Below are 14,081 nucleotides of genomic sequence, written 5' to 3'. Positions count from 1 at the left end.
TCACTTGCTTCAGATTCCTCATGGATGCTTTTTATTTCTACTTATTTGTGTTTCTAGTTTTCTGAGAGTTTCTATCATGAGTTAATATTGAAGTTTCTTAAATACTTACTCTAAATCTGTTGAAGTGGTAACATGATTTTCTTCTTTATTCTTATTTATTCTGTTAATATGGCATATGTATTGAGTTTGATTATTAATCTAACTGTGCATTACTTCTAAACCCCACTCTGTCATGATGTAGTGTTCTTTTAAAAAATCTTATATATTCATTTTAATAATATTTTATTATGGTCTTTTGTATCTATATTCATGAGAGGTATTGGTCTATAGTTTTCTTATGATGTCTCTGTTCTTTCTCATCATACATGTAAGTGTCTTGTATTCTTGATTTTTTTGTTTGAATGTCTCTGTCTCTAAGTTGTTTAGACAGGCATATATGCAAAGCTAACAGTTTTTCTCTCAGCATTTTTTTTAAGATGTTATTTATTTATTCATGATAGACACAGAGAGAGAGAGAGAGAGAGAGAGAGAGAGAGATAGAGGCAGAGGCACAGACAGAGTGAGAAGCAGGCTCCATGCAAGAAGCCTGACGTGGGACCCGATCTGCAGACTCCAGGATCAGGCCCTGGGCCAAAGGCAGACACTAAACCACTGAGCCACCCAGGGATCCCCTCTCTCAGCATTTTGTATTTCTTTTTTTTTTTTTTTAATTTTTACTTATTTATGATAGTCACAGAGAGAGAGAGAGAGGCAGAGACACAGGCAGAGGGAGAAGCAGGCTCCATACACCGGGAGCCCGACGTGGGATTCAATCCTGGGTCTCCAGGATCGCACCCTGGGCCAAAGGCAGGCGCCAAACCACTGCACCACCCAGGGATCCCTCTCTCAGCATTTTGAAGATGATTTTCCATTGTCTTCTGGACTTTATTGTTTCTGTTGAGAAGTATTGTTTCGTTGAAAATTTTATTTTATTTTATTTTCAAGATTTTATTTATTCATGAGAGAGAGAGAGGCAGAGACACAGGCAGAGGGAGAAGCAGACTCCATGCAGGGAGCCTGCTGTGGAACTTGATCCCAGGTCTCCAGGATCAGGCCCCGAGCTGAAGGCAGCGCTAAACCACTGAGCCACACAGGGATCCCCAGTGTTGAAGATTTCATGTAATCTCTACCCAACGTGGGGCTCAAATTCACAACCCTGAGATCAAGAGTCATACACTCTGCCAACTAAGCCAGCCAGGTGCCCCAAGAAATTTGGTTATAAATAATTATTCATATCTGGTCATTTACCATTTTATCTAACATATTAATATCTTCTCATGGTCTTTGAGGTTTTACTGTTTCATGACATATTGTGTATATGTGTATTTATTTTCATTAATCTTTTTTCAAGGCTTATACTCCTGAGGAGATGAGTGTTTCATCAGTTCTGGGCAACTTCTAGCCCTTATCTCTGAAGATATTGCCTTCTGTTTTTCTGCTTTTCTTCTAGTTGTCCCAATTAGATGTAGATTGGACCTTCATCCTCTGTCCTCTAGGATTCTGCTCTTTCTTATTTTTATCTTTTCCTCTATCTTTGTTGTACTGATCTATCATCTAGTTTGATAATTTTCTTTCAGGCACTTGGTGGCTCAGTGGTTAAGCATCTGCCTTTGGCTCAGGTCATGATCCCAAGGTCCTGAGATTGAGTCCCGCATTGGGCTCCCCACAGGGAGCCTGTTTCTCCCTCTGCCTATGTCTCTGTCTTTCTCTCTGTGTCTCCCATGAATAAATAAAATCTTAAAAAATTTTTTTTTTCTTTTAGCTGTGACTAATCTGGTATTTAATCACCACTAAGCTTTTAAATTCTTTTGACTCTTTTTCATTTCTGATAGTGGCTTACTATTTTTTAATTTCCTTTTATATCTTTTAATAATTTTAAGCATATTTCTTTTATGTTTGGGTCTCTTCGATCTAAATGCAATACTTGGATGGGGGCGAAGGGCTGTCCAATTCTATTATTGTTTTTTTTTAGTTGATTCTTCTTCATGAGCCCTTTTTCCCTGTAGTCTCTAATTGGGAGCTCCATGGCTGGTCCTAATATGTGTGAATGCTGAGGAACCTGGGTCAAGACTGTGTACACAGATAGGGTTTATACTCACTCTGCTGGGCCCCTTAGAGTGCTGTTAACACAGAAGCACTTCAGATCAACTGCCTGGCATGGAGTTCCTTTTGAGTAGAAAGGGAAAAGACATTCAAACTCTGATGCTGAATAGGGCAGGCTTAGGATGACAGATTCTTGGGTGGCCCCGGTAGCTCAGCGGTTTAGCGCTGCCTTCAGCCCAGGGCATGGTCCTGGAGACCCGGAATCGAGTCCCACGTTGGGCTCCCTGTGTGGAGCCTGCTTCTCCCTCTGCTTGTGTCTCTGCTTCTCTCTCTGTGTGTCTCTCATGAATAAATAAATAAGTAAATCTTTAAAAAAAAAAAAAAGAAAAGATTCTTGGGGAACATTATTTTTTATTCACTCCAGTTGATGTTTGAGAGAAGACAGAGTTCCTTGTCCACTCCGTTTGCCAGCAAATTGATTTTTCGCTAGTTTATACTTTCACTCAGGGTTAGATTTATACTTTCACTCAGGATTAGATTTTCAGGGGTTCTACAGAGACTTTGCAGCAGGTATCAGTTCAGCTTCCCATCTCATCTGGCCTGAAGCCTCATCCTCATTAGCTCTGCTCAGCTTAGGAAACCAAGGCTCCTGGTAGTGACCAGGTAGGCCTGGGGTGTCCCATAGCTTCAGGTTTGGCTTCTCTTCTTGTTTGACAATATTCTCTTTGGGTTTGCCCAAAACTTCCTGGAGATGAGCTATTCATTTAAAAGGATGTTTTATGGGGGCACTTGGGTGGCTTAGTCAGTTAAGCATCTGACTCTTGGTATTGGCTCATGTCATGATCTTGGGGTTGTGAGATCGAGCCCCATGTCAGGGAGCCCCATGTCAGTGTGGAGTCTGGTTGGGATTTTCTTTCTCCTTCTCTCTCTTGCCCTTCCTCGTGTTCTCTCTCTCTCAGATAAATAAAATCTTTTTTTTTTTTTTTAAGAAGGACATCTTATGTATCTTACTCAGCAGTTCTAGGTGTTCAGAAAGGAACATTTTCCAGAATAGCTAGACTTATACTGTGGGAAATTGAAGCCTCATATTTTGTTTCTATTGGAAGCTAAGTATTGATAATCTGATTCTTGGGACATTTTGGTTCTTAAGTCAAGAACCATAACATTTATTAATGATCATAATAAATAATATTAACTTAAAATATTGATCTAGTAAAAAGCTTGTGTACAAGCACTGCACATGGATATTCAGGCTTTCAGCCCATCTGAGTGATGATTTGTATTTTGAAACCATATCTTGAGAAAAATTACACAACCATTTTGAATTCATGTTATCACATGGCAAGATCTCCAATAAGAGATTTTTGATTCCTGATGTGGTGGCAATTTTTATAATTAAAAATTCCCAGGATGCTATTATCTTCAATATCCTGCTGCCATGTCAAGAATACCTGTGTCTAAGACATGTACTATCACTGCCTTTCCTCGGAGCAGCACCAGTGGATTCTGCTCAAGGACCTATCACTTGTGTTTCCCACTCCACAGATGATAAAGTTCTTTTATTCTCCTTCCTCTCCCCAAGCCTGCCAAGCCTTCCATCTATCTACAGGGCCTGCAGATTCACCCTCAGAGGGTGCATAGAGCAGCAAGGCAGGACAGGGCCTCTGGAGAGAGCCATACTTGGGTGTGAATCCTAACTCTTGACTCCTCCAGCTATGTGTCCTTAGACAAACCACCTCACCTTTGTAAAATGAGGACACCTCAGCACCTACCCTCATGGTTGTTTGAGGAATCAAGGAAATAATGCATGTGAAGTGCTTAACAAGTTGTCTGCGGGCAAGGGGCACTCAGTAAAGGGAGTTGCTGTGCTCCTTGCCTCGTCATCATGCTGTCATCATGCCAACCAGGTCTTGACAGACTTTTCCTTCTCCATCAGGGTTTACTGCCTTTGTGCTCATTCAATTTGCTGCTTCTCTGGTCTAGGCACATACTAGCTCCAACCTGAACTGCCACAGAAGCTCCTGGCTGTGGGAAGACCTCCTTCTTCTGTGCTGCACCTGATTGGGCTTATCAGAAATACCTCTGATGGATACACAGGAAAAGTCAGGAATCTTTCAGGGCTCCCCCTTGCCTTCCTGTAGCTTAAGATCCAAATCCTTTACCTTCCATCACGATCTCTCACCAGATATATTTATAGCCCATGAGAATACCCTGAAAGCTGTAATGTACCAGATGAAAGTGAGTGCAGTCATCACCACCCCCGCTGGCTGTAGGCGGCTTTTCATGTGCGTGGCTCTCTGCCATGGCTCAGCTTTAAGAGGGCGGGACTGCGACCTACTTTAGTTTATATCACCATAGCAGCTGACTCAGTATCCTGAATGTGGAGGGTATGCTTCTACACTTGACAGATTGATTACCATCTAAATTACTGCATCAAAATGTAGGGATCAAAGTAGTTTATTGGAGATTTGCTATATGTCTTAGCAAGGTCAAATGGTTATGTAATTTTTCTGAATGAATGGTTTCACTTAATGGGCTGGAAGCCTGAATATCTGTGTGCAATGCTTGTGCATGTGCTTTTCCTTTTTTTTAAGATTTTATTTTTTTGAGAAAGAGCAAGCCGGGGAGAGAGAGAGAGAGGGAGAATGAGCGAATAAGCAGGGGGCCGGAAGAGGAAGAAGCAGGCTCCCTGCTCTCAACTCAGAGCTGATCCCAGGACCTGAGATCATGACCTGAACTGAAAACACACGCCTAACTGACTAAGCCACCCAAGTGCCCCCTGTACATGTGCTTTTTTTAATAAACCAGTGTATTAAGCCTGAGTTGGTGTTTAGAATTTAATTTGATTACTGATCTAAGAAGGAATCCATTTACAAAGTGCTTTCAGATGAGCTTGATCCTCCCTGCAAGCCTGTGTGGCAGGCACACCGTGGACTACAGTAATTAAATGGTTTGTCCACATTGAGAGAGAAGAAAGCAGAGCATGGACCTGGAATAGCTCTTCTTACTCCAGACTCCTGTTCTGGGGGAAGGAAATACCTCTCCAAGCTCTTTAGTACTCTCAATAAGAGCTCAGAATATTTACACTTGATTTTTTTTTTTTTTTGAAAATATTTACACTTGATTGATCAACATTTCCCGAGTTAGAAATGTGTATTTTGTCATTTCAAAGATTAAAGACCTACAAAGAAAAAGGAGGGTTCTAACAGATGTAATTATTTTTCTGTATGTATACATTTTCAACCAGGACCCTGTAGAGGCTGCAGCCTGATGAAGCTTCCACCTCCATGGGTAATGGTTACATTTTGGAAGCTAGCCTGATTACAGGTCCATTTGTCATGGATGTTTGTTCTTTTAGGGGAAAACAGAACCCATCACAGTGGTGAAGCTGCTGAGCTGCTTCGATGACCTAGTGGCTGCAGGCACTGCCTCTGGGAGGGTTGCTGTCTTTCAGCTTGTATCCTCACTGCCAGGGAGAAATAAACAAGTAAGTACTAGTTGCTTTGGCATTTCTTAACTTCTTGGCAAATTCTTCCTGGATTTTCAAATGAGAAATCCTTATATGCCTGGAAAATACTTGCTCAGAAAAAGCTTCACCCTGTGCTCTTTATAAACCAGATAACATTTCTGTTCTTGGTAGGACACTTGGCAGAAAGCACATTTGGACAATTTAGATTTTGCCTAATTTTCTCTGGCTGTCCTTTGTTAGTTTTAAAGATAAATAGCAAAAAAATAAAATAAAGATAAATAGCCAGAGGAAACCTTCTAGCTTGTTGGGAAAACAAGCTCCTCCATGAGTAGGAAGGATTGTGTACCCCCTTGCCCACAGAGACCTGTCTCACAGTGTCCACCCTTTCTTTCCTTGTGCACATGTTTACCATTTATTCCCAGCTTCGGAGATTTGATGTCACCGGTATTCACAAAAATAGCATAACCGCTCTGGCTTGGAGCCCCAATGGAATGAAATTGTTCTCTGGAGATGACAAAGGGAAAATTGTCTATTCTTCTCTGGATCTAGACCAGGTAAGATTATTTCCAGAAATATTTTGGCCTTCTTTATTTGGAGAAATTATATCCATAATTACATTTTAGTCAGTCCTTTTGTATTCTCAATCATTGTCCCTTTATACTCTCATTATTATTTGTAACATTTTCCCTCAAGGACTTCTCTAACGTTTTCTAAGCTTCTACTTCGGTGACTAAAGGGTTGGCAACTCTTGTTTGCACTGGCCCCTTCCTTCACAGTGTTCATTCTCCTGCTGTCTCCTGCTGCCCCTTCAACAGAAGCCATTGTCACTCCTCTCCTTGAAGGGTTTGTAGTGGCCATGTGAAGCCTTTCATAATCATAACTGGGGACAGAGGGCGGCCCTAGTGGCTCAGCAGTTTAGCACCACCTTCAGCCCAGGGTGGGATCCTGGAGACCCAGGATCGAGTCCCATGTCAGGCTCCCTGCATGGAGCCTGCTTCTCCCTCTGCCTGTGTCTCTGCCTGCCTCCCTCTCTCTCTCTCTCTCTCTCTGTCTCTCATGAATAAATAAAATCTTAAAAAAAAAATAACTGAACAGAGTTCAGTGCTTTCAGGGGGTGGAGAGCTTGCCCTGTGGGAGGGAGTGGGCAGAGGAGGTTTGGTGGCCCCCCAGTACCCTGAGCTATGGGTGCTCATCCCCCATCAGTAGATGAAGAACCCAAGGCTCAGTGGCCCAGTCACTAGCCGGGTCATAAGGAAACACCACAAGCAGAGCTCAACTTCAGACCGAGGTTCTGCCCCAAAGCCCATGCCTTTTCCACTTCACGTGCGGCTCTGTGTGAGCTTGTACTTCATTTGATCATATCTGCCCAGCTGGACTGAACACCTTAGTGGCATGAGCCTTTCATTTTCTTATTTGTAGCCTTCATTCCTCATGGATAGTAGGAACTCAGCAATTACCAGCCAAATGGCTTTTAGTCCCTCCAATCCACGACTGGACTATTACAAGTTAGCTCTAGCACTAGTTCTCAAAGCTTTAGGTTTTCAGGACCCCTCTACACTCTTAAAAGGAGGACCCCATGGAGCTTCCGTTTGTATAGGTTATATATAAGTGTGCCATGTTGGAAATTAAAATGGAGAAATTTAAATTTAATATTTATTAATGGTATTTTGAAATAATAAAACTGTTATTAGTAACAGTTAAAGTAACATTTTTATGAAAGTAACTATTTTCAAAACAAGTGAAAAGGACATTGCTTTACATTTTTACAAATTTCTTTAATGGCTGGCTTGATGGAGGATGGCTGCATTTTGCATAAACTGATACATTGTTTTGATTGGAGTATATAAAGAAGATCTGGCCTCTCACAGACCTGTAGTTGGAAATGGGGCAAATACTGTAATAGCCTTTTTAGAGAATTGTGGATATTCTTCATTAATCTTATCCCACAACTGGCGGATGGTGGTTTTGTTTTTTTTTTTTTAAAGGTGAGTGGTAACTGGGAAGCTGAAACCATATGGATGGATTTTTTTTTTTTTTGTATTGTTACAGTAAAATCCAGTGGTCTGTCTTGCACTTTGAATGGCTCCTTGATCCATGCGTGATTTCACGTGTTGATCACTTGGAAAACACTGTTCTACTGAGTGATGCAGATCTTTTCAAATGTTGACACATTTAATTATATAATATCAAAGAACACATCTTTGTTAATTTTTATCATCATCATATCATCATATCATCATCATTCTGATCAGAAAAGTCTTTAGCTACTGAGAGTTCCCCAAATTCACAGGAATTGATACAAGTTTTCAATTTGAATCCTCATTGGAAAGCTTGAAATTTATTTACTTATTTATTCTTTTTTTATTATTTATTTATTTATTTATTTATTTATTTATTTATTTATATTCAGTCATGAGAGACACAGAGAGAAGATTTTATTTATTTATTCATGAGAGACACAGAGAGAAGGCAGAGACACAGGCAGAGGGAGAAGCAAGTTCCCTGCAGGGAACCGGATGTGGGACTCAATCCCAGAACTCCAGAATCACGCCCTGAGCCAAAGGCAGACGCTCAACCGCTGAGCCACCCAGGCGTCCCAAAAACTTGAAATTTATTATCAGCAACAAACACTATTACTTGTTTTCACTGAAGTGGCAAGGTCACTTTGTTCCATCTGAGAAAATGTCTGCCAAATACCCACGCTTTATAATTATAGTATGTCAAGTAAAAAATGGTATTTTGTCGGGGGGAAAAAGCAGCTGGTTGAGCTCATAGCTCTAATGGTCAAACAGGTGCTTTTCTTTGAGAGACCCAGAGTACCTCAGTATGCAGCAGAAGAACCATGTGCATGTTCCATTTTATCACAGAAAATTCAAAACTGTGTGTACCCAAGAGCCAGGATTTAATTAAATTGAGATTTTTCTGCATCAGAAACAGTCTTCATTGAAACACACATTTTTGCCGTGAGTGTGTGATGGTAGAGGGCACCATGATGATTATTGGGGTTCAATGCATTGCTCTGTCCACTGTGGCTTTTGTGTCAGTGCAAATGTCAGCTCAGTGAAAAAGGCAGATGCAACCTGGTATTATAATGAAAATACATTTGGCCTTGCAGACTCTTTGGAAAAGACTGCAAACCATAGTTTGAGAACTGCTGTTCTGCAGGAAAGCATTGAGGTTATCAGGAGTCCCTGTGTTATATGTACCTTTCTTCTGCTCAGGCCTGCGGGCAGCACCAGGAGAGCACTGCTCGTGAGTCCACATTTCAGGAAGTGGAGAGAAAGCCGTGTGCAGAAAACAGTGCCCTTAGCATGCTGATAACTTTTTCCTCAGCTTTATTGAGGTTCTGATAGGTTTTTTTTAAAAGATACAAGTACAAAGAGATTTGCAAAAAAAAAAAAAAAAAAAAAAGATATGGGAGGATGAGTGTTTTTGCAAAATTCATACAATAAATTTAGTTCATTATAAGCTAAGTCAAAAACTGAAAAGCTAGAGTTTATGTAACTACAAATGTGGGAGGGAAATCTGTTTTAAAAGTACTTGGTGTTTGAGGGTAATGAGAATTTCTCTATTTTCATTGTGTTGGTGGTTGTATAACTGTGTGCCTTTGTCAAAATCCATAGATGTGTATACCTAAAAAGCGTGAATTTTACTGTATGTAGATTTTACCAGTGAATCTGATCGCTGCCCTACAACTGCCAAAAGTCTGTGACAGTGCGTCAGTATTTCTTAAACAATTAAATTCAGTCAAGGGAAGAGTCATTTGTAGAAGCAGATTTTTGACACCAAGAAATAAGAGTTTGTGCTAGCAGTAAAATGCCTTCTAGAGTTTACCTTTGTTCTTCAGTATATTTAATACTATTTCAATTCCTTTCTTCTACCCTTTCAGTTGGCAAGAATATAATGTCCCCAGAATTGCTTTGAACTCTTTGTGGGGGAAGAGTGTAATGTGACCTCAGGTGATAGTTGTCACAGTAATTTTATAAAAGTCCCATTGTGTTCTATTAGAATAAACAATACAGTGTAACATATTTCTGCTTAGATCTTTGTGGACTCTTCTTCGAACTCTCTACTGAGACATTTTAAGGGAAATTATACAGAATTTTTTAATGTTTCTTGCCAAACTTGATGTAGCCTGAGATAGATGTTAACATTGTTTTCTTGGTAATAAGAACTTTTCGAAATGAGTTCATCACAGTGGGCTGACATTGAATCTGATAAGAATTAACAGCATATGTTTTAAGGTGTAAACTGACCCAAATTCAAATAACAAAAGGATGCTTCCCAGTCATAGAGGAAGGCGGGTTACTTTAACTCCATGTTGAGTTGGGTTTAACTGGACTCTCTCACAGGGTGTCTGTAACTCCCATTTGGTTTTGGAGGAGCCATCCTCAATTGTGCAACTGGATTATAGCCAGAAAGTGCTGCTTGTGTCTACACTACAGAGAAGCCTGCTTTTTTACACAGAAGAAAAGTCTGTCAAGCAAATTGGAACACAACCAAGGAAAAGGTAAAGGTCAAAAGTGCCCCAGGGTGGTGGTTACAGAGAGGTTTTAAGTTTTTCTAGGTTTCCTGTTTGCCATGTGCAAGCCCTCTGTAGCTCTAAGCCTGGAGTTTCCCAGTGGGTCCCTAACCTGCCCAGGGCACCTTGTCCCAGCATCAGACAGGAGGAGTGTGTCCCTCTTGTACTACTGCAGGAAGCTGCAGACATGGCCTCTCTGCCTTGAGTGCCAGGATGTGGTCTGCTTGGGTCCACTCCTGTGTGGGCACCCCTCCACCACAGCCCCAGTGAAGGATCGGGGACCCCTCTGCACTGTGTGGGCTGTGCCAGGCTTGGGGATAGCTAGCACACAAGGCAGATAGGAGCCTACCATTATGGAAACTTAATAAACTCAGCAAAAAAGTTTTTAATAGCTGTGTTACCTGCTATGGAGCAATGTGCAGCGTGCTATCAAGCTTCTACCTAGCCTGGGGATGAAGGCATACTTCCTGAGGGAGTGGGTAAGGAAGATGTGGAACTGGCCAAGAGGAGTAGGGAAGGTCTGGAGGGGGAGGCTTCCAGGCTAAGAGATTGTCCTCCCATTTACCTGCTACCTGGAAGGACAGTAAGAGAAGGGATAGGCCAAGTCCAGTCGCCTGCCAGCCGTGTGGGAAGAGGCAGCAGGAGCACATGGGTGACCTCCCTGCCAGAAACACACTTGTAGAGCTCTGGGGCCCAGTTTATGTGGAGGTTGGGTCAGTGAGGAGGGGGGCTAGGTAGAGCAGTGGGGCCACCTCCCTCATCCTGAGAAGAGAGGGGCAGAGAGCCAAGTGGGGGCAGGAAGAGAGAATGGGTGCCAGCGGCTTATAGATTGGGCGGCAGGATTTAGAGAAGTCCCTGGTAAAGGGGCACTGTTGCCTACAGAGAATCAGTGGGGCAGGGTGGGTGGGCTGGGGAGTGTGGAGAGCAAGCTGGCAGTGAGAGAGACATGGGTTGGCTGCGCCCACAAGGGAGGGCCTAGGAGGCTGGTGGTGACAGCTGGGCGGGTGACGGATGGCCTGGAGAAGGGAAGGTCAGATGGGCGGAGCATGGCAGCCCTTAGCTATTAAAAGACCTGGTCATGCCTCCCTTTGGCTTCTGTTTTCCGTGATGAATACCCCCTCAATTCCATCAACAATTTGGCCTTTTTATAGCAGTAATCTCCTTGTTAGCTCCTAGGCAACACAATAGAATTTGTAACTGGGGCTTAGTGGTTCTACACGTCTATATCTTGCTTTTCCCTCTGCCAGTGTCCCCCTTGTCTGATGTTTTGTTCTGATTTTTCATCAGTGTCTTACTACATTGTGTGTTTTTAGAAGGATAGTGGAGGATAAAGACAGAGATACAAAAACCAGTTACTTTTCATGTGGCTCAGCCAGTAGTCTTTCTCTTAAGACCTGGTCTTCCAACCTCCTGTGTGGAAACCTAAGCAAGTTTCCATGAGCCCCTCCTGGTGCACATGTCTACTCGGGTCTTTTGGACTGTGCCAGCACTGTTCCAGGCTGTAGACACAAACAAATGTGTCCCCCTTCTCCCAGGGAAATATATTCCACTGAGCCTTAGAGAAGTAGTGATAACAGAGCAAATGGAAAAGTTGTTCACCTCTTTGTCTTAAAGGCTTGTTTTCCTGTTGGGTGCTATTTGAGATTGTGGTTCAGAAAGGGCATCTGCAGAGTCCTTGGAAGCAGTGCTTCATTCAACAAGTATTTGGTGCGTGCCTGTGGGGCAGCAGCACATAGTGGACAGCAGTGAGCAAGGGGATAGGTCTCTGCCCTGAAGCAGGATAAATGTGTAGGCCTGGGTGTATGCTGTGGAGAAAACAATCAGGGTGAAGCCTTAGGGGTGGGAGTGGCATGCTCTCTTAGAATGGTCTGGAAAGACTTCTGTGGGGATGTGATATTTGAGCTGAAGCCTCAAACATGGGAAGAGCTGATAGAAGAGCATTTTGGTCTCAGGGAACAGCAAATGCAAAGGCCCTGCATTGGGCCAGGGTTTGCAATGTTCAGGTAGCCCAAGGGTCCAGGGTGACATGGAGTGGGTTGGGTGCCCTGGTAGAAAATGAGATGGGAAAGAAGGGCCTGAGCCAGCTTAGGGGGAGGGAGCTGGGGGACCATGTGCTGTTGCCCAAGTTATTCTAAGCATAACAACAAACAAACAAACAAGCAAAAAAAGCATTGAAGTGCTTTAGACAGGAGAACAGCAGTATGAGGGACATTTCAGAGCTCACCCTGGTTCTATGTGGAGACTTAATTGGAGATGGACAGGAGGGACTCAGGGAGAAGGGTACTGCAGGAATCTTGGGAGCAAGCACGGAGGCTGGCTCCTGGTGGTTGGCCTCCAGGGAGATGGAGGGAGCCATAATCTGGAGATAGAAAACATGGGGTTGGATAATGGATTGGATATGGGGGCAAGGGGAAGAAAAGAGTAGAAGGTTTCTGTGTTCATGGCTGCAGAAGCTACCTGCAGTGGGCACACTGGGGCCAGCCCAGGTTTGAGGTCTAGACATCTGTTCTCTCTGGGGCATATTAAGCTGGAGGTACCTGTTAGGTAGTAGCCAAGCAGGAGTCACAGTGAGGAGTGACATATACAGGCCTGGAAGTCCTGAGATACAGGCGACCTTGAGACCCTGCCATTGGGTGAGTTTACCTAGGGACATTGAGAAATCCTTACCGAGTCTCTGCTGAGTGCCAGGCATCCTTCTCCATTCTAGGAGACAGCTGTGAACTGAGAAAGTCTCTAATCTCAGGGGCTCACATTTCTGACAGGGGAGAGCAGCATTAAATAAATATGTTCTAGAATGTTCAGTAGTAATAAATCAGGATATGGCCTAGAGAGGAGAGAGCAGGGGACAGAGGTGTGTGCCCTAGATAGGTAGGCAGAGACAGCTCCTCCACAGCAGAGACCAGAGCAGATTCCTGAAGGAAGGGCAGAGGGAACCATGAGAGGGCCTTGGAGAGAAGCTCTTAAGGCAGAAGCAGTACATGTCCCAAGTGTTTGAGTTTTAAAGGAACAACGAGGCCATGTGTGTGTGGAGGAAAAGAGGGGCGAGGACAGGACCCCATCCTGGAGGCTTTGTGGGCCTTGTCGGGGGCAGCTTCATTCTAGCATGTCAGCAGTTGTGAGAGGCTTTAACCAAGTCAGGTCACCCTTGCTGCTTTTTGGAGGGGGCAAGAGTGGCAGCTCAGAGGGGCCAGCCAGGGACTTACACCAGGGCAGGGTGGTGGGAATGCTTGGAGGGCAGAGCTGTCAGGTTTGCTGACACGTTGACTCAGGGGTGTGAGAGAAAGAGATTAGTCAGAGGTCGTGGCCCGAGCACTCCGGGGAGTGGTGGTGCAGTGACCTACAGAAGCCTGGGGTGGGCGGGGGATAGAGGATAGAACAGTCTGCTGTGGACAGGAGCAGAGTCTTCCTTCAGTGGAGAGCCGAAGGGACAGGTGCAGCGGGCTCTCTCTGTTCACGCTCAGCATTTCAGGTCTATGGCACCAACAGATTATATATCACAGTAGAAAACATCCCTTTCAGAATGTCTGCCTGGCGATGGAACATGCCATTCTTGATCTCAGCGTTGTGAGTTTGAGCTCCCCACTGGGGGTAGAGATTACTTAAAAATAAAATCTTAAAAAAAAACCAAACAGAAATTACCCACTCCTTTCATATTTATGTGGCTCATAAAGGGAATTAAAGTATTTTTAAAAGTAATTAGTGATTCTTCTAGAAGTCACCTCTACCAAAATTAGTTATGATTTTAGAATCCTACAGTACCTAGACCTTAAAAGTTGGAGTTTGAGGGCCCATTTCAGAATGGCATCAGCTAATGCTGCAAAATCATATTGCATGTGGATGGCTCCAAGCCAGGGGTTTAGGATAATTTGCACTTTGCTCTAGCAAGTTATCCCCAGCTTAGCTGCTCCCCAACCCCCAACCCCGCAGTGATTCACAGGCTACATGTTCAAGCAATTCTGTAGAGCTAGCCACCCACCAGGACCCTCTCAGCATGTCCTTCCCCCAGAG

General features: G+C 43.5%; 1 protein-coding gene across 1 annotated transcript in view; it reads left to right on the top strand.

Annotated features, from left to right (window-relative positions):
* TECPR2 (tectonin beta-propeller repeat containing 2) overlaps positions 1-14,081 on the top strand; it is a 101,451-nt gene that overhangs the window by 23,840 nt on the left and 63,530 nt on the right. The window contains exons 3-5 of the mRNA XM_055304346.1: positions 5,441-5,569; positions 5,974-6,105; positions 9,904-10,061. Of these exons, the coding sequence (XP_055160321.1) occupies positions 5,441-5,569; positions 5,974-6,105; positions 9,904-10,061 (419 nt within the window). The remainder of the gene's footprint in view (positions 1-5,440; positions 5,570-5,973; positions 6,106-9,903; positions 10,062-14,081) is intronic.

Source organism: Nyctereutes procyonoides, unplaced genomic scaffold (genome assembly GCF_905146905.1).
Source record: "Nyctereutes procyonoides isolate TBG_1078 unplaced genomic scaffold, NYPRO_anot_genome, whole genome shotgun sequence".
Classification (NCBI taxonomy): domain Eukaryota; kingdom Metazoa; phylum Chordata; class Mammalia; order Carnivora; family Canidae; genus Nyctereutes; species Nyctereutes procyonoides.
This window is presented reverse-complemented; position numbering and strand designations above follow the sequence as displayed.